The sequence below is a fragment of the Neovison vison genome, chromosome 4 (genome assembly GCF_020171115.1).
Source record: "Neovison vison isolate M4711 chromosome 4, ASM_NN_V1, whole genome shotgun sequence".
NCBI lineage: Eukaryota > Metazoa > Chordata > Mammalia > Carnivora > Mustelidae > Neogale > Neogale vison.
The window spans coordinates 228,973,559-228,993,354 of NC_058094.1; the positions used below are offsets into that span (position 1 = coordinate 228,973,559).

Consider the following 19,796-nt stretch of genomic DNA (forward strand, 5'->3'; position numbering starts at 1 on the left):
CTGCGGGAGCCGGAGGCCTGGGCTGCCGCACTTCCACCGCACCCGCCTCTCTGCTGTCCCTGGCCCCACGGCCCCAGGGCAGCCACCCTCCATGTTCCTCTCAAAACCTGATCTCGGAGGAGGATTTGATATTTAAGACGTGGCTTCAAGTCTGATTCCCCAGGGCTCTCGCGTGGCGTCTAAGCTAGCGCTGCCCTCGCAGGGAGAAGGCGGCCTCCCCAGCTCCCTGACCTGCGGTGCCCTTGACGTCCGGCCGCAGGTGCCCCGCTCAGAGGGAGGCGGCTCCCCACCGTCCTGGAAAGGCCACCCGCCCACTGCCGGCCCCTCCCACACTCACACAGACGCCCACGCACGCCCGCCGCACACGCCCACGTGCTTGCACACTCACACACGCACTCGGGCCCTGCACACTCACCACAGTCTCATTCACACTCACCGGTACACTGGCGCAGCCCACCCACGCCACACCCCTCACCGCACGCCGCACACCCGCGTGCAACCTGCGTGCAACCCACACACTCACACTCCCCTCAGACACTCGCTCACACGCACGGAAGACTTGCACACTCAGGTGCACACACGGCCACACTGGGAAACCTTCTCCGGGTGTGTCTGTGCGGATGCGCCTCATGTCCCACACCTTCTGTGCTGTGGGAAGGGGGCGCGGGGAGCCCGGCTCCTAGGAAGCTGCTCTGGGGGTCCCCCTGCCCCATGAGCAGAGCGGAGGTCACCAGCAGCCGGCGGGTGGGGGCAGGTGAGGGGACCCCAGCCTCTCGGAGCCGGGGCTCGGGGCTTGGGCTGGCCTGCGGGTGGGGAGCCCCCAAGGCTGCCCAGAGCGCGTCCCCCCGGAAGAAGCCCGTGTGTGGCTGCGCAGAGTGGCAGAGCCCATGTCCCTCTGCCTGGCATAGTCGCAGGCAGACAAAAGTATTTTTAAACTCATTTCCCTGACCTAAAAAGACTCTTTTTTGACGGAACACCTCGTCTCTAGGACCGCCATGGGAGCACCGCCTATAAATAGCTCAGTGCTCCAGCTGGGGCGGGGGGGCGTGTGGCCACCGCAGAGCATGGGGCACAGCTCGGGCCTCCACAGAGGTCTGGGGGCCCACCCCTGGGGTCCTGGCGTCAAATGCTGCAGGGGGCCCTGGCCAGGCCGGGCTCATCGTGGCTCAGTGCCGGTCGCCCCTGGGGCCCCCGCTGCTGCCCGCCCTCCCCACCCGGCCCGCAGAGGTGGGGGGCTGCCGGCTGTGGGGCCCGGACCGCCAGCCACAGCCCTGCGATGACAGTAGCAGGTCGGTGCCCTGCGAAGCTAGCGGTAAGTTTGTCCTTCTGAGCGGTGGAAGTGGACTCCTTACAGCGAACTAGGCAAGTACGGGAAAGTAGCAAATCTGCACCTACCCAAGTCCGCCAGACCCTGACCCACTGTGCGGGGAGCGGGTGCAGCCTAGATTCGCTTCAGCCCGGAACGGCCAGAACCCAGGGTCCACTTCCCCCGGCTCTGCTCCCACCTCTCTGATAAGCCGCCTTGGGGCTCTGGGTCTTTGTCGTGTCTTCCCACAGGGGCAGGTAGTTGGGGCCCGAGGACGTACGGTGCTCCCTCTGCTGAGGCCAGGTCTCCGGGCAGCCCTCTCCAGCCCCCTGTGGAACTCCCCGGGCTCTGGGCACGGCTGGCTCAGTTTCCCTGTTGGTTCTGGCCCCGTCCTGGGGGCTGGCCTCCTCCTGGCCCCTCCGGCCTCAGCCTGGGGGAGAAAGAATTCCCATGAGAGAGGGCATGGGCATGGGGGTCCTTGGGACAGTCCGTGTCTCTCTCAGGGATGTGCACCCAGGCTCTTCACTGGGAGCCGGACAGGGACGACACTGAGGGGTGGAGCCTCCGGGCCGCCCCCCGGGGACAGGGACGCGGGGCTCAGAGCCATGGCAGGAGATGCCCTCCGGCTTCCATCTCTCGCTCCCAATCTGGCCCCGGAAACAGGGGGAAAGCAGTGACCTCAGCGGCTCCCCAAACCCATGGGCTGCCTCTGAAGTCAGTCCGTGGCCTGGTCAGGACAGGGAGCATGGAGGCTGTCAGCGCTCCTGCGGCGGGGGCGGAGGGGGGCGTGCTCCAGGTCACGCTTCTCACCACGGGGGTCTGACATGGTTGGGCGCAGCACAGGCTTACCCCAACTCCAGCACGGAAGGTTCTGGACACCTGATGAGCTCTGGCGCACTAGAGGTTCTGCCATCCCTGAAACTTCTCCCTTAAAAAGGAGAATGCCTTGAGGGGACGCTTTCCCTGATTCCCAGCCCTGGAGGCTGCCCGGAGATCCGCCGTGGCCTTGGGTCCCCATCGAAGTGACCCCTGGGCTCTGATTGGGGCCAGCGGGGAGGAAAGTGCTTTCTGGAAGGAAGTAGCCTGGAGAGCGGGTGAGTTCAGTCTGTAGCTCTGCCCTCCACCCCCACCATGCGGCATCCGACCCCGCTTCGGCACCCAGCAGTCCTGGTGGTAGCGGCAGGACACCATGTCATGGCCACAATGTGCCCCCCGACGGGGCGGGCAGGAACCCCCGGCGGGCGGGAGGCCACCTCTTCTTTCCAGTTGAGGATGTGCGGTCCTCTCCAGGCCAGTCACCCTGCAAGGAAGCTTCATTACATTCTTGTTCCGTGTCTCCCCGAGGCGGCCAGCCTGGCATGGCCACCAGCTCTCAGAAGACAGTGGGTACCGGTGGCAGTGACCCCACCGAGGATGACCTCAAGGGTCTGTTCACAGAGAATCCAAGTGCCTCCAGCCCCACAACGTTCAGATTCGAGCCAGAGCATTTCTGGGTTGCCAAGGACACCTCCCCTCCCTGTGTCCGCAGCCCTTCCAGATCCAGGGGTGGGTCGTGGTGGGGCCACAAGGTCCCCGGTCCCTGGCTCCCTCTCGGTGAGGCCCAGACCACACAGAGGAGGAGCGTGGCTCCCATGCCCCAGGGCTTCTCAGGCCCCCGTGACCACTATCCCCCCGTGCGGCTCCATCCTTCCTATAAACCTCCCCTCGGGTCGCCCATTTGCCCCAAGGTGTGCGAAGCTGTGTCCAGGGACAGGAGCCGAGGGCTGTGGAGACCAGGGGCCTGGTCCCGGCCGCATGGCCCGGCAAGGCCTGCGCCGCAGCCCCAGACCCGCTGGGAGGAGGGTCTGCCCAAGCTCTTGGCTCTGCACACAGCTGCGGCCGCCCCTCCCTCTGCAGCGCCCGGTGCCCAGACCGAGGCGGTGGGGGTGGGGGACATGGAGCGGCAGCTCCCAGCAGAGAAGCAACACGGCTCCCCCCAAGACGGGGGACAAGGACAACTTGTTCCTCCCCGCTGGCCGCTGGTATCCAAGAATGAAGTCATCCTGGAGAGTGTCAACCCACCACCCAGACCCGGTCCGCCGCCCGGCGGGGACGGTTGAGCTTTAATTTGGGTCACGGAGGGCGAGGAGGGCAGGCCGCTCTGACGCAGGGGACAGCCCACACCACGCACTGCAGCCGACCCGTCATGTCCCCTCCCTCGGGCACTCCTCTCTGGGGCTCGATCTGCTGTCCCTTGCTCTCTGAAGACACCTGGACATCTGTTTTGATGAGCCCCAGCCGCTGGTCACCGTCCCTGGCTTTGCTGGCGGGGCCGCGGGGCCGGTGTCCGCGCCCGCCTTCTCGCAGCGCGGCCAGCAGAGGGCGCTCGGACTCCACTCTGGGGAGCGCGGTCCCGCTGGCTGGAGGCGGCGGAGGCTGGGCCGGCGGCGCTGGGGGACTGAGCCCTGGGCGGCGGGCCCTGCTGACCCAGACCCCCGGATCTCCCCAGTTCCCTCCGCTCCCAGCCTCCTCGCACACAGCCTGACATGACCAGGGGCAGCGTGGAGGGCACAGGCGGCTGGCAGGAGCTCTCCCCGCACGCAGGGCCGCGGCCTGCACTGGGAGGAGCGGGCGGCCTCCTGCTCCCACAGGCTTCCCCAGGCCCTGGCCCCGCACTGTGGGGCGCAGGGGGACCCCGCCAGGAGGGCCGCAGTGGGAACTGCCCGGCCGAGGGCTGGGGGTGGAAGGGAGTTGGCCACAGAAGCCCTGAGGGGAAGCCCTGCAGGGAGCTGGGGCTGGGGGCTGGGCCGAGGCTCACCCCAGACCCCCAGCGCCCCCGGCTGGGGAAGGAGGACTGTGCCTTCCCGCAGGCAGCACCCAGTCGGGGGAACAACCACGAGGCCGGCGTCAGTGACGCCCCGGAGGGGAGCTGCCGGGTGCAAGGGTGTTCTCGGGCGGAGCCCACTCGTGGGGGTCGGTCGATCCGACGCGGCCAATGTCGGACCCCCACTACCTCCTCCCACCACCCTGCCTCTCGGACAGGCTCCTGCTCAGGCTCCCGTTGGGTGGCCCGGCACTGAGCGAGCGGCTTGGGCACAGCCTGGCCGAGGGGTGTGTTAGGATGCCGAGGTCATGGACGGCGGCCGGGAGGCAGACGCAGGGACCCGGGAGCGGCTTGTGTTTCTGCCTGGCAGAGGCAGGTTGTCCAAGCGAACCCTTGCCCTCTCCTGGGTGTGGAGGAAGGAAATCCCCCGCCGGCGAGGGGCAGCACCCGGTGGAGAGGGCGTCAGTTTCCCCTGGAAGCCAACACTTGGGCCCTGACCTGGGGGATGGCGTCCAGAAACGGAGATCTCTTGTTCAGGGCCGTGGTTTCCTTGCATTTGGGGCATAATATCTATTAGAATTTATCTGCAGTCTTCAGGTTTTCCAGCCCCCTTACTCAGGCCAGCTCCCCCGTTCTGGGGACACAGCGGCCCCCCGGCAAGAACCACAGACACGCACTAAAAAGGTGATATTCCGTGTCCACGTCTCGCGGAGCAGGCCCCTGAGCTCGCTTAGAGGGTAAAATGTGAATTTTATTTCTTAGGGGCTTTCTTCTTAACTGGAGAAAATAAAACTTAGCCCAAAAAGGGAAAGATTATCTCAAATCCAGACTTTCTGATCTCTCCCCTGGGGGCTCTTCTCACGAGCCCGTCTTCCTCTGCTCTTGGTCCCGGCCCGCCCTGCGTGACAGGCCGTTTCCGGGCTGGCGCACACCGGCTGTGCGCTCAGCTGTGCCTCTGATGCCGCAGGTCCCAGCGGCCGCTGCTGGCTCTCCCTGAATCTGCCACCCTCTCCGTGGCTCTGAGTAAGGACAGAAGTGGGCGGGGAGGGGCTTTGCAGGTGTGCACACACCGCCCCAGCCTCCTGCCTCCGAGGCACGGCCAAAGTCCTCCCGTCCTAGACCACGGGTGGCAAACTGTGTCCGTAAGGATCCAGCGAGTAGAGACCTCAGGCTTGTGGGCCCTGTGGCTCCCGAAGCATCTTCTGTGCCCCAAGCCTCTGCCAGACAGAGTGCGAAGGAATTAGCCAGGGTGGGGCGGGGGGTGGGAGGGACAGGGTGCTCCGAGATAACTTTATGGTTGGACACAGAAGTCTGAACTTCCTATAATTTTAATCTGTCATGAAATCTTATTCTTCAGGGGTTTTTTTTTTCCCTTAAAAAAATACCTAAAAACCCATAGCTCGTGGCTGTCATTTGCCAACCCCTGTCGGAAAACGTAGGCCCAGCGGAGCGCGTGCCCCAAACCAGGGCTCACCACGTGTCCGGGGACTTGCTCATGAGAAGCCGCCTGGAAACCCACCTCCCAGGGCCTCCCAACCCCTCCGAGCACCGCGTCCTTGCGGAAGGACACGCCATGGAGAGCTCAGAACGCGGTCGGAGGGCTTGTCCCGCACCAGCCCTGCCGCTGGCTCACCGCCGGGGCGTTGCCACTTTCTTACCAAATCTTGCAACCAACTGGCATTCTTTGCAGGTCTGGCCCCTGTTTGCCCTGCGGGTGTGATGCCGGCAGCCGAGGGTCTCCACCAGGACCGGACAGCGCCACCTCGTCCCCCAGTGTCCCAGCCCCGTGCATCCGCGCGGGGGAGCCCTCCCCAGCCGGGTCATACCCCGCCACCGAGGCCTGCACGGCTGGGGCCTCCCGGAGACTCTGCCTTTTACCTTCCAGCACAATGTGAGGACTGCGGGGGACAGGATTCGTGCCACAGAACAGACAGGGCCGGAGGTCTCTGTAACTGCTTTAATTATTCAAACAATAGAGCACAAAGAGAACAGTTTCAAGTACATTGTGATACACGCTTTTGACAGGAATAGATATGCACTTAGTCACGAGAGAGGCGGCCGAGACACCGCGTGGACATTCCGCACAGACTCTCCACCCCACGCACCCGGAGGGCGCCGTGGACGCCGCGTGCCCTGGGAGCGGACCGCACCCTCTGGTGCCTGTATCGGGTTTCCCTACGGCGTGGCTCCCTTTTCTCGGCCACAAGACGGTGGATTCTGAATGTGAAGGTGGGTGAGCGGCTGTGGACGCGGAGCAGGGGGGGCGGGGGAGCAGTGAGAGGGGCCACCACCACTCCTGATTGGGGAGGGTCAGGCCAGTGTGCCCCCGCACTGGTGGTCCCCAACAGATGGGTCCCTTGGGACCTGGCCCGCGCACCCATGCTCCCTTGGGCCGAGCAGGCTGACCGCTGAGTCCGGCAATCCACAAAGCCAGAGCTGTTGGGGACGCCAGGGCTAGACTCAGAACAGGACGGTCAACAGAGCTGAAAGCGCCAAATTCCACCAGGGACCGCGAACCTCACCCCTGCCAACCACCTAGAAGACCAAAGGAAAGTCTGACAGACACAAACCGAGGACCACTCCTGGCTGGAGGGCCCGGCCCCACGGAAGCCAGCAGAGGGCAGGCTCCGGGGTGTGGGCCCGGCCCCCTGGCCCCAGTGCCGTCCTTCCAGGCCCACGGCCTCCTGGAAGAGGTCCAGCACGCTGGACCCGCCACATAGCAGCCCTTGGGGGCCTGTGCTTCTGGCTGAGGACGCCACCCCAGGCCCGGCCTTATATGCAGAATCTCCAGCCCCTGGCCGAAGCCGTCGGGCTCTGTCCTGTTCCCAAACCAGCCTCCAGACAGGCTGAAGGTGCTCGCAGGCCAGGTTCGCACGCAGCCTCCCTCCCAGAGCTGAGCCTGCTCACACACTAGGCCCAAAGCACACGTCGGGACAGTAGCCTCTGATGCACCAGAACGCGGAGAGTGACAGCCAAGGGCCGAGCCCCTCCGCCGAGTCTCCAACACAAGCCAAGCGTGAGGACTTCTCCCTCCAGATGCAGCTGACCTACGGCACCAGCCACACGGTGCCCACTGAAATGGGACCGTACCCTAGGGAGGAAAGTCTACACCGAATAACCACTCCAGACAAACGGCTTGGACTCGACGACACCAATGTGGCCCAAGGAGCCCAGCAGCCCAGAGACGAGCAGCTGCGACTGCGCGGGGTGGGGTGTGGGCCCCCCGCCCCGGGAGCAGGTGCAGAATGTGCGCTTCTCAGTGGATCTGCCACAGGGTCCTGGGGCGGGGGGCTCAGAGAAGGTCAACACTTGGCCCTCTCCTTGGGGACCCATCTGGAAATGGCACCCCCAGACTTCACAAAGCAGTTAGGGGCCGCCTCCCTTCGAGGCCAGAGGACCAGGCTCTCCAAGTGGGGGCCACCAGGGGAGGGCCCGAGGTCTGCCGACAAGTCCACGGAACGCGGGGAGAGAGTTCCGGGCTGGGTGGTGGGAGCGGAGTGGCTCCCGCACATGGCACCCCCGCCTCTGGAGTGCCCAGACCCCTCCCACGACACACAGGAACAGAGCTGAGGTCCCTCCAGCCGTGGGAATAAACAAGCTGGTCTGGTTTCCTACTTTGGTTTCCTACTTAAGCTGATCTGAATTCACAGTATAAGCAACACATCTAAAGGTCACACTGGGCCCTCCTGTCAGCACCAGGTTTCCCAGACAAAGAAGCCAGAATAGAAAAGAAAACGGGGCTGCGACAGGAGTTCTTAGTTATTATATACTAACCAGTCTGTGCGTGGCACATTTTATTTCTATAAAACTATTACAAAATATTCAAAAATACATTTTAGTAAATTTACAGCAGTAATTTCTCAATTTATTAATGCAAAAACATCCTTTGTTTTTCTCTGTACAAACTACAGGCTCCATTCTTGTGGGCTTATCACTATGTGCGCTTTTAAAAAATATTATTTTCTAATAAATTCTTTGAAGTTAAAAATAACAGAGTTCTTCCAGTTTGTCCAAAAAAAGAAAAAAAAAGAAAAAAAGAAGAGAAAAAAAGAAAAACGGTGTGTGTGTGTGTGCGTGTGTGTGTGTGTATGTGTGTAACAGTCTTGACTTCCAAGAACATGGCCAAAATGGAAATGATGGAGCAAATATTAACCGTTGAAGACATACAGGAGGTGGCTGTTACACTGGAAACTAGTTAAATTAAAATAATATATTTTCATATTTTACACTATTTCAAAAATGAAATGTCATTCAGTTAAGTATTGATCTCTCAAAAAATCTAATTTACAATTCTGTGTATAAAAATATAATTTGTGGACCCCCATGAAGCATGTTTCAGTTTACTCTTGCCGAAAAGCAGGCGTGGGAAGGAGGAGTGCAGAGTGCAGAGTTTTGCTTTCTGAAAGTCAGGGCGAGGGACGTGTAGAAAAATAGACTCTGAGCGGGTCGGTTGGCCTCACAAAATAATCTTTCCCCCGTGAGTACAGTTCACATGATAATAATAAATTATCCGAGAAACAAACTATTTAAGGCTCTTGAAGGTCCGGTTCATATTATTTAAAACATCTATTCATACCAAACAAATAAATAGCCAGGAGAGGTGAAAAAAAAATAACCAAAATAAAACAACCAAAAAATTCAAAAAAATATATATAAACTAAGCACGACGACAAGACTTCCCGGGGTCTCTGTTTCCTTATAGTCTACTTTGGACTGTCCTACTTTATTATTATTATTAATTATTATTATAATTAAAGTCTCATTCCGTGCGCTTTTCCGTGTGTCCTTTGCTGTTCCTCGCTGTCGCGCCCCCCGCCCCCCGCCCCCCCCCTCCCCCGCGCCCTCCCCGGCTCCCCGGGCTTCAGCTGGACGGGACCGCCATGCCCAGCGGGTGCAGGGCCTCGCTGTCCAGCAACCAGGTGCCTATTTGGTAGAGAAGCTGCGAGTACCAGTGGATGCCCGCGGCGCCCGGCGCGTCGGCCGCCCCCGGCGCGGGGAGGGGCAGGTGGCCGCCGCCCCCGCCGTCGCCGTCCCCGCCGTCGCCGTCCCCACCGCGGTCCGTGCGCGCGGGCGCCAGCACGGCCAGGAGCGCGTGCGCCAGGCGGAAGGGCGCGAAGGCCCGATGCGCCCAGCCGTGCTCCTCGATGACCGCGTAGCAGGACGCCAGCACCCGGTTGATGAGGATGGTGCCCTGCGCCGTGAGCGGCGCGTACGCGCCCGTGGCCTCCTCGCGCAGCGTCACGCTGTGCACCGCGGCCGGCAGGAGCCGGCGACCCCCGCCGCCCTCGGCCACCACGTACACGAGCTGGCCCGGGCGCACGCGGCTGGCGAAGAGGGCCCGGCGCCCCGGCGCGGCCCCCGGCGGCGGCCCCGCGCCCGCCCGCGCCTCCGGCTCCGCGGCCGCCGAGTCGTTGTGCGGCGCGACGAACAGCAGGTGCGCGGCGGTGAGCAGCAGGCGCTCGCGCGGCTCCCGCGTCTCGATCACGTAGAAGACCTTCTTGGCGCCGTCGTCGCGGTCCAGGAAGGTGAGGAAGTCGCTGTAGAGCAGCCGGCCCTGGTCGTCGGCCGCCAGCACGCGGTCCCCGGGGCGCAGCTCCCTCACCAGCTTGGTGCCGCCCTGCTCCAGGTGCACCGTGGCCGAGCCCGGGAAGCAGCCGCCGGACTTGGCCGCCACCGAATTCTCTGCGGGGGTTGCAGGAGGGAGAGAAGAGGGGACAGGGTGGTGAGCGCCCACGGGCAGGCACGAGCGGGGCAGGGGCGCGCGCGGCCCCGGGGAGCCCCGGGCCGAGAGAGCCCCCGCGGGGGCGGCCCGCCTCGCTCCCGCAGCCCCACCGCCTCGGTGACAAAGTTCAGACGCAGACGCATTCCTCCACGGCGCTCTTGGGGGCGGACCGGCCGCGACGAGGGTCGGCCGGCGTCTCCGGCGGGAGGCCCGTTGCACTCCTTCCCTTCCGCCTTCCTCCCGCCCCAGCCCCTGGCTCGGCGCACCCCCGACCTCGCCCTGAGTTCGCAGGGTGTTTGCTCTGCACTTGGATTCCTCCGGAAGCCTCCTTGAGCTCCCTCGGGCGCGGGGTGGGGGGCACCTCCTTCCTTCCCTCGCGTCCCCCCACCCCCGCTCCCGCGCGCGCCCCGCACCCCGGCCCAGCCGCGGGGACCCGTCGCCTGCCCGTCCCCCGGCGCCCAGCCCCGCCGGGGGCCTTGGGCGGCCGGTTGCAGGGCACTGGGGGGCGGGGGCCGGGGTGGAAAATAGCTGCGGTCGTTGTAGCAACTGGACAAACATTCCAGGGAGCCGGCCGAGGTGCGAAAACCCCGGGCTTGTGTGCGTCTTGTAATTAAAATCCCATGAAGGGCCCAGCATTGTCGCGCTCTCGGCGATCAACGGGAGACACTCTTGGAAGAGGGGCGACTTCCCTCTCCCCTCCCTCTCTCGCCGCCCCCTCCCTATTTGCTCAGGTGCGCCCCGCCCCGCCCCCCGCGGTCCGCGCGGGCTCTCCGGGCCGGGCCCCACAGGCTCTGTTTGCACAGCCCGGCCTCTCGCCGGCTCTCAGGACGCGTATTTGAATTTTAAATGGCGGGGCCTGCTCCGAGCGCGGGCAGCGGCCGGTTCTCAAGGCCCCCGGACTCCCCGCTTTCCCGAGCCCTCGGTCGCGCTCTGAGGCTCCCCGCCCCGAGGACAATGGCGGGAGCGGGGCGGGGAGCGGGGGCCGCGGAGGAGGGGCGGGAGGGCTCCGCATTCCGATCCCCGGGATCATGCTTTCCGCAAACAGAGAGGCCAGAGAGAATCTTCTGCCGGAATCACGGAGGGTTTTTAATCTTCTCATCGGTTTCTGCGGCATGAAGTGCGGGCCTGGCCGTTGGAGGCCCGCCGGCGCCCCCCGGAATGCGACCAGGGGCGCGGGCGAGCCCGAGTCGCCCAGTCGCACGACCCTGCTTGACACGCAACGCCCCGCGGCCCGCCCGCGCGCGCCGAATGCCGATGAGCGGCTCCGCGCCCCCCACCCCCCGGGGCTGCCCTCCCCGGCCCGGAGTCCCGGTCCCCGCGCGGGATTACCGCCGCTCACTTGCGAGGACACCGCTAGGGACCCCCGCCAGGGGGACCCCGCGGGCAGGTAGGCCCAGGAGGGGGCCGCGCGCCCCGGGAGCGCAAACGCGAGGTCCCGAGAAGGGCGCATCCGGGGGCCTCCCGCCGCGGAGCCCCGCGAAGTGGGGGCACCGCTTGCCCTTCCCCCTTTCTCTGGCTTGAAGCCCGGCCGGCCCCCCGCCGCCCCTTCCACACCTTTTCTTTCTGTTGTGATAAGAAACCACTATTTTCCTTCTCTACCAAGTGTGTCTTGACACCTTGAAAGTGTTTTTCTACTAACACATGCTGCTAAGACAGTTTAGGAGACAAGTAGGCAACGCGGGGGGTGGGCTGCGGGGAAGGCACGGGGCCTCCGAAATTCACCGGAACTGCTCTGCTAAAGGCACCGGCTTCGGCGGGAAAACCGCAGAGAGAGCCTGGGAGCTGGGAGGTCTGCCGTGGGTGCCCAGCCTTCCCCTCTCGGCTGTTCCCCGCCAGCGACAGCGTGTGGCGGTGTAGGCCCAGGCAAGCCACCAGCACAGGAGCGGCTGCCTGCTGCGGCAGACCCCGTCCTACTCCTGACCCCCGCCTGTGGCTCAGGCCAGCCCAGCGGGCTCCTAATCAGGACCGATGCTCCTGGCTCTCGGCGTCCAGATGCTGGCAGCAGGAGCGGCACGTTCAGTACCTCCCACCAGGCCTCTCCAGCCGGCCAGTTACTGACAGGTTAGTGTCCACAGACCCTCAGCAGGGAGGAAAAAGGGCCAGGGGCTTACACCCTGGGCAGACCCTCCTGGGCTGATTCTTAAGCCTTAAACAAGAGGAACAATCTAGGCCAGACCCCGCCACCAGTGCCCCAGGAAGACCCCTTCCCCCATCTTCCCTGTCTCCACCACCTGTGAGGGGGGGAGCCTCCGGAAACGGGGTGGGGGAGGTTCAGGAAGCCACATGCCCTCCACATCTGGGCTTGGAGCCCCTCAGGCCTCTGCAGCTCAAAGGTAGAGGCAGTCCCCCACTTCTACAGGCGGTGACCCCACACCAGACACACGAGTTATCCCCTGGGTCCAGCCCTCCCTGCCCCTCCTGCTTCCCCCCAGCCCACAAGCATTTGTCTCTTGCCCTTGGATCCCACCGTGGGGCACCATGGCCACCAGTCGGGGGCAGCTCTGGAGCTGTCAGGCGACTGGGTGGGGAGGCCCTGCGGGCACCGGGTGGGGGCGTGGGGAAGGCCGGGCCTGCCGCCTCACCTGCTTTCACGGAACAGTGGACGTGGGCTTTGGACTCGTAGTACACCCAGTCGAAGCCGGCCTCCACGGCCAGGCGCGCCAGCATGCCGTACTTGCTGCGGTCACGGTCCGACGTGGTGATGTCCACGGCGCGGCCCTCATAGTGCAGGGACTCCTCCGAGTGGTGGCCGTCTTCGTCCCAGCCCTCGGTCACCCGCAGCTTCACGCCGGGCCACTGGTTCATCACCGAGATGGCCAAGGCATTCAGCTTGTCCTTACACCTCTGCGGAGAGAAGGGGGTCCCAGCGGACGTTAGTCCTGGGTCTGCCGCCCACCCCGGTCCCCACAGGGTCTGCCTGGCCCAGTCCCTGAGGATGAGGGCTCCGGGGACAAGTAGGGGGACAAGGCCTGGGAGACCCTCAGCTCACTTGGCGGAGGTGCACTAGGGGCGAGGGCAGGGCTGCGCCTGCTGGAGGCACCAGTGCTGTCACGGCCCACGCAGGGCCTGTCTCCAGATGGAGCCAGCAGAGAGCCCAGCGCGGCCAGAGGAGGAGATGACATCTTTTGAGACAAGTAAACGGCGAGTGTCTCAGACAGGGCCTGTTGGGCCTGCCAGGTGCCGCCCCCCAGTGGCTCACTCCTCCCCAGAGATGCCCTCCACTCCCATCCCACCCCTCTCTTGGCCCCAGGTCTCCACACCGGGGCAAGGCTCCACCCTTGGGCCCAGCCTAACTCCCTCAGCAGGAGGCCGGACAGAGGCCCAGGGTGTAACTTAGGAGAAATAAAGGACCCGGGGGTCGCTTCTTGCAGAGTCAGAAGCCTTGGGTTATCTCTGGACCCTCCCTCCTCGCCCTGTGCCTATCTGAGCCCTGGATCCTGCCTAAGGGCGGAAGGGAGGTGGGAAGCTGAGAGCCGCAGGGAGGGGGCGGGAGGGGGCCCAAGTGAAAGGCAAGCAGGTGAGTTATGATTTTCAGTGTGGGCCAGGCCTGACGACAGACATTCTTTATCTGGACGGCCACATTCCTTTTCTCCATAGCCCTCTTTTCTTGGGCTTTTCTGTGGTCTGATTGTGTCTCTTGTTTTCCTTAACCTGTTCCCTTCCCCCCCTCTTGTTTTCTTGGCCCCAGAGCAGAATGGCGTCCTGCAAGTTTGAAGAGCAAACTTAAGAGGCGGAGGGAGGGCGCGGGAGGGGGCAGGGTGTGAGGGGTGGGGGATGGGGCGCCAGAGAGGCCCGAGGCCTCAGAACCTTTGGGGAGTACCCCCCATCCCACCCAGGAGGAAGCTGCGGGAGCTGTGCTGGCGGGGAAACACTGAATGCGCAGGACACAGGAGAGGGCCAGAAGAACTCGCGGTTGGGGGAGCCTCCCCTGTACTTCTCGGGTCACATTCGGAGAAGGATGCAAGAGAGAGCAGCCGTGGCAAGTTCGCGTGTGTGTTTGCACGAACTCGCTACCGGGGAGTGTCCAGTGGTGCTGGGGTGCGGGGTTCAAAGGAGGGAAATGGTGGCGCGGCCAGGAAGGGGTATTCCCGGGACAGCCAGACCCAGGGCACGCAGGGCAACTTCAGGCTGACCTCCGCAGAGGGTAGGGCTGATCCCCGCCGGGGCTGTGGGACCCCATAAGCAGGGTGGAAGGACGACTCCGTGGAGGACCCTCCTAGCAGGCTGGGGGCTTCCGACCCAGCGGGCAGGGAGCTCCGGCTGGTGCTGCTGTCCGCGCTTTGTGGGGCCCTGAAGACTGCGCAACAGGGAAGCGCTGTGTGTCGGAGCGCATGAAAACCGGCCGCACGGTTGTAGAGTTAAACAGACAACAAATGGGGGGGGGCGGCGGCTAGGGGGCGGCCCTGCTAACAGGTCGGCGCCGGCAAGGTTTCTGGGCCCGCCAGCAGTTTTCTGTAATAATGATAATAATAATAATAATAATAATGATGATGATGATGATGATGTCGGAAGGGCAGAGTTTGAGTGAGGTCATCCTGAGGATTGAACGCGTTTTACATAAAAATCAATCAGTAAACCAGGGTCAGTTCCGAGCCGGGCGGGAGGCCGGCCGCGCAGGCGCACACGGCCGACACGCGCATGCACACCGCCCGCGTCCCTGGCCCCGCTGCAGCCCCGCTCCCTTATTCTGGGGATCAGATGAAGCCTCCACGGCTCTCCGCGGGGCAGTTGGCGAGGGGAGGGCGGGATGGGAAGGCCACGTTCCGGCCCCCACCGCCCGGAGCTGCGCCCCCAGGGCACGAGGTGCAGGGCCCCAGGCGAGGAGCCCCAGGCCGAGCCAGGCCCCAGCGGCGCCTCGCTCCCCGCGCGCCCTCCCCGGGCTCCCCCAGGCGTGGCGCGGCCGCGGCCCGGTGCCTGCAGGACGCTGTGCGCCCGGCCGGCGGGAGAGGCGCGGGGCCCAGGCCGGCTAGCGATTCACTGGGTCGTGCGCCGCGAATCCGGCCCGGCTCCGTGCGGCCACCGTCAAGCGCAGCGGGGCCGCCAGGCCGGGCTTCTAGGCGTTGGAGGCCAAGGTGATCCCCGCGTCTAAGCCACCTCGCCGGTCTCCGCAGCCGCCCCGTGCCCAGAGGCCCTGGCAGGACTGTCACCGCCAAAGGCCGCCAGGCTTTCCCAGTGCGGGGGAGGGGTGTCCCGACTTCAAAAGAGACCCCCCCATTCCCCACACACCTGTCTCCACGCCCCTGCCCCCACTCTGGGAAAGCGGACCCCTCCTATCCAAACAGGAACACCCTCCTTGAACCCTCCCCTGAGCGCCGGGCCGGCCACGCACACAGAAATCGACTCGGCGTGGCGTCCCCGGCTGTCCCTCCCGCGGCCCTCAGGCCCTGCCCCGGCGGCCGCCTCCAGCCCCCGGAGCCCCCCGGCCGCCGCGCCCGCGCCTGGCACCCGCGCCTGCGGGGCGAGCGTGTCTGTCTGCGCTTCCCCCTCTCCGAGTTAATATTAACCCGGAGCTCCTGCGTTCCAGAACTGCTCTGAAAGTTCCACCGGGGACGGTCTTGCCATGGTTGAGGGACTTGGGCGGCAGTCACGTTAGAGAGACAGACAGGAGAGGCGCGGAGGGACGGCCAGCCCGGGGACGAGGGACGCGCGCCCCCAGGGCAGAAGCTGGGTGCTGGTGTGAAGCGTGGGGCCAGCGGGGGAACAGGTCCCCGAGGAGCGCTGAGCTCCTGTGGCCGGGGAGGCGTTCTCCGCCTCACCCCTTCGCCCCAGCCCTGCCCTTCACCCCAGGTCCGCCGCCCCCGCCCCGACCCTTAGAGCCCGGGAAGAAGCGAGGGCGGGAGAGGGTGACCCGCAGGGCGCCAGGCAGCACGCCCCACCGGCCACCCGCGTTTTCAGGGGACATCTGCGGGGTGCGCGATACAATCCTGGCCCGGCTCTCCCCACCCCACCCCCACGTCGGCTGCCCCTCCCCCGTCCTTTTGTGCTGGGAATGGGAATGGCCACTGCCTAAGGGAAAAAAAGTATTTGTTTTCGTTTCGTTCGTCTGAGGGAAGTTGACAGAAGGTCAGAAGTTCAAATGCTGCCAGCGCGCGCGGCGGCCAGAGTGGTCGGCGCAGGGTCGCTCGGCCGTGGGTCCCCGGCGGGCGGCCGGAAGAGGGACCGGGGCCGGGGACTCGGCGGGGCCGCCAGGCCGGAGGCTCCGCGCTGCGCCCCTGGCGACCCCGACCGTGCCGGCCGTCGGAGCCCCCGCGGCCCCGGCCCGCGCCCAGCACCGCAGCCCCGGCCGCGGGGACCGCTCGCCCCGGAGGAAGGGGCGCCGAGGTGCGGCCGCCAGGGTGCGCGGCTCCGCGCGCTCGCGGCTCCGCGACCTGCGGCGGGACCCGGGGGCCCCTCGCCGCCGTCGGCCCCGCGCGGCCGCCCCGCGCACACGCCGACCCCGCGGGCTCGGGGACCCCCGCGGCCCCCCGGCCCCGCCGCCTTCCCGGCCTCGCCTCCCGCTGTCCCCGGTTCCGAGGGACTCCGGGAAGGCCGCCCCCCGCGCGCGGGCATCGAGGGGACCCAGGTCGGAGAAGTCCCCGCAGCCCGGCCGCGCCCCCGGCGCCCCGTGGCCTGCGCCGAGTTCATTGTCGCTCGCGCCGCTCGCGGGCACAGGCGCGCGTCCACACTCGCGGCCGGATTTAAGGTGGTCGCGAGCAGATGCGAGCGCGGGGAGGGGGGAGGCCGATAAGGACCCGGTGGTCGGCTCCCTCGGCCCCTTCCGCCCGCTCCGGCCGGGTGCGCGTCTCGTTCCCCCGGCCTGGCCGCCCCAATCCGGCTGGGACGCGAGCGCTCCGGAGGGGGTCCCCGCCCCGCCATCCCCGCCCACCCGCCCCTGTGCTTGCGCCCGGCCGCCGCTGCTCCGCCAGCTGCGGTGCGCTCCGAGCCCGGCAGATAGGACTTGGCTGTTTTAATAGGGCAATAAAAAGGATGTTGACCTATATTTGCCAGGAAGTCCATTTCTAGCTCAGTTATACGTGCCTGGAGTTTCGGAAAGTCTACGGTTGGCGGCGAGACCGGCAGCCGGAAGGCTCGAGCAGAGGTGCGGAGGGAGGGGGCGCGAGTTGGCTTGGGTGCTCCATTCTAGCCCCCTCCCGCTCACACCGAGGCGCTCCTCGCTGCGTGCCCGCAGGTTGGCCCGAGTGATGCAACGCCGGGAAGTTCTAAGTCCCTCCCCTCAAGGACCGCGGCCCGGGGGGAATGGACGCGCATCCTTAAAGAAATATCAATACGTTCACACTCTGATGGGCACCGCTGCCCGGGGTGCGCCGGGAGTGGAGCTGTGCGAAGCACTCAGGGACCAGGCGGCGCCTGGGGAGCCCCAGCCTTTTGTCAGCACGGCCTCCTGCGTTTCCCACTGAGCGTCTTTGGTGGGGGGCGTGGGGGTGGGCGTGCGGGTCGGAAAGGAGAGCACAGTGGGGAAGGGAAGGCGCGAGCTCCCCGGCCTCCTGCCCAAGGCTGCATTTGTACAGTGACCTGGAAGCCACTTTATGTGTAGGGGGATTTCTGCCCCCCTCCCGCCATTCCCATTCCCAGCTGGGGAGGGCCGTGGTGCCCCCGGAGCCGAGGTCTCCCCAAGTTAGGAGCCAGAGCTGGGGCAGGATGGGAAGGCCATCCCAGCAGGACAGTGCAAATCAGGGCCACGGGTGGACCACACCTGCCATCCTGACCCCCACCCCATCGTAAACTTCTCCCGCTGGACCCCTCACCTCCGTTCCCCTCGGGGAAGAGGCAGGGGTGGCAGCCGGCAGGTGGGTGGGGAGGGAGAGGGCCAAGTCGCCCTGCCATCGGCCGGAGGAGCTGGCAGACTCGGTCTGAGCGGCTCCCACACAGCCCCCCCCCGTGAAAGCAGCACATTGCACGCCCGGCGCTGGGTTTCTACCTGAGTCATCAGCCGGTCCGCTCCTGTGTTTTCTTCATCCTTAAATATGATGTCGGGGTTGTAATTGGGGGTGAGTTCCTTAAATCGCTCCGAGTTTCTGGAGATCTTCCCTTCGTATCTTCCACTGGCCCCTAGGGTCTTCTCAGCCACGTTGGGGATAAACTGCTTGTAGGCTAAAGGGGTCAGCTTTTTGGGGTGCCGCCTCTTCCCAAATCCCCTGCCGGGTCCGCACGCCAGCCCCGGGCACAGCAGCAGCGCGGAGACGAGCACCGCCAGCAGACGCCTCCCCAGCGGCAGCATCTTGTCCGCGGCGCCCAGCGCCTTCCCCGCCGTCCCCGCGCGGGGCTGTGTGCGCGGGTGCGAGCGTGAGCCTGTGTGCCGGGGCTGCGCTCTCCCTTCCTCGCTCGGCTCGCTGCTGGCTCCCTCGCTCTCTGCCTGGCTCTTTCTCTTCCTATATAACCTCGCCCGCCGCGGCGGCGGGAGACTGGCCACCGATCCCCACCCAGACGGGGGCTGGCACGGCAGGCTGCTGGTCGCTGATAACGGAACACATCGGAGTTGGGGCTGAAGACAGCAATCAAAAGACAAAAAGAGTCTGATTTTAAATGGTAGCAAGCGAGAGAGCTTGCAAGACAGGCTGCCCTCCGCGCTATATTATAGCCAGCAGGGGCGGATCTGATTGGCCAAAGCAGCGCAAGCTTGTCTTCTGATATTTAACCCTAAAAAAGACTAAATTTTTTTTTCTGCTGCTGCAGTTGCTTTATTTTCACCTGAAGTCTTTGAGTTAAAAAAAAAAAAAATCTTTCCGGAGACAAAGGTGGGCGGGAGGGAGGAGGCACAGGCTCCTTAGGATAACACCCACTTACCCCCTGCTTTGTGCGGAGCGTGTGTTCCCCCTTCCCTTTCTCCAGAATGGTAGGTGCTTCAGTTAAAACCAACTTAAGTTTTAAAGGACAGTCTAGACCCCCCCCCCTTCCCAAGCTTTGGTCATCAAACAAATATTCTCTCAAATGTTTGAGGGCCAGAGCTGCCCAGGTCCTATTTGAACGTTGCTGTTGTTGTTTTGTTTTTTGTTTTGTTTTCCCAGAGACTTTACCCTGCAAGCCTGGGCTCCCTGCATTTTAAAGACAGAGGGTCTGTGCCCCTCCCGCACATTCAACACCCTGGGATGCTGCTGACTCTCACTGACCACAACTTAAAGCCTTGCTATTTGACGTGCTTTAAGCGCCTGGGAAAATAGCAAAATGCTTCTCCTTTATTGTGTTTCAGCGAATGCATTATTTCTAACCCTCTGGAAGAGGGTTGCAAGCATGCTCAGGAGCTGGGACAGAGTGGCCTGAGGGACCGTCCGGCTGGCTGGGCCCAGCATATCGGTGCTGCCCCCCAGCTCAGAGAAGGGAGCCGGTGCTGGGGCCTGCGTGGTGGGCGGAGGCCCATTGTGCCTGGGGGCAGTGGCGAGTGGGCACGGCTTCGCGCACGCCACCCCCACCGACGGATCGATGGGAGCAAAGTGCAGGCCGGGGATGAGCTGAATGTGGAATCCAGGCCCTTCCACATCAGCGGCACTGGCTTTCCGTGGGGCTCTGCGAACAGCCCTCGGAGTCGCGGGCCGCAGCCCAGGGTGGGGCAGGGTCCTAGGGGAGTCCTGTTTTGGTCACGCAGGGCACAGGGCTCAGAGCAGCAATACTGGGGTCCCTGGTCCCTGCACTTCTTTCAGGAAAAAAACAAAAGAAAACAAAAACAACAACCTAAAAGTCCTATTTAAACCAGAAAAATAAAACCTGAAGTTTCCCATTTTGTGAAACACACCCTCCCCCCCCCCACCCCCCCACCCCAATCTCACTCCTAGGGAGGAATTGCTCCAGAAAAAAGCAAGGGGGCGAGGAGGGGGCTCTTGGTGGAGGATGGAAGTGCTGGGCCTGGAGTGTCCTCTGTGAAGTTGAAGGTCTCCCTGGACCCCAGCCCAGCCGGGGAGGTGGGAGAGGCCGGGGCGAAGGCTCGCCTGGCCCTCAAAACGGTGGGACGTCCCCAGCAGTCCAGGCAGGTG

The 19,796-nt window shown here is 64.4% G+C and overlaps 1 protein-coding gene across 1 annotated transcript; it reads right to left on the minus strand.

Moving 5' to 3' along the window:
- Positions 1–8,970: 8,970 nt before the first annotated feature.
- On the minus strand, positions 8,971–18,049 carry SHH (sonic hedgehog signaling molecule). The gene is made up of 3 exons (XM_044244663.1): positions 17,750–18,049; positions 12,414–12,675; positions 8,971–9,791 (listed from the first exon to the last, which is right to left on the minus strand). The coding sequence occupies exons 1-3, from the start codon at positions 18,047–18,049 to the stop codon at positions 8,971–8,973; spliced, it is 1,383 nt and encodes a 460-aa protein (XP_044100598.1).
- Between the last annotated feature and the right edge of the window lie 1,747 nt (positions 18,050–19,796).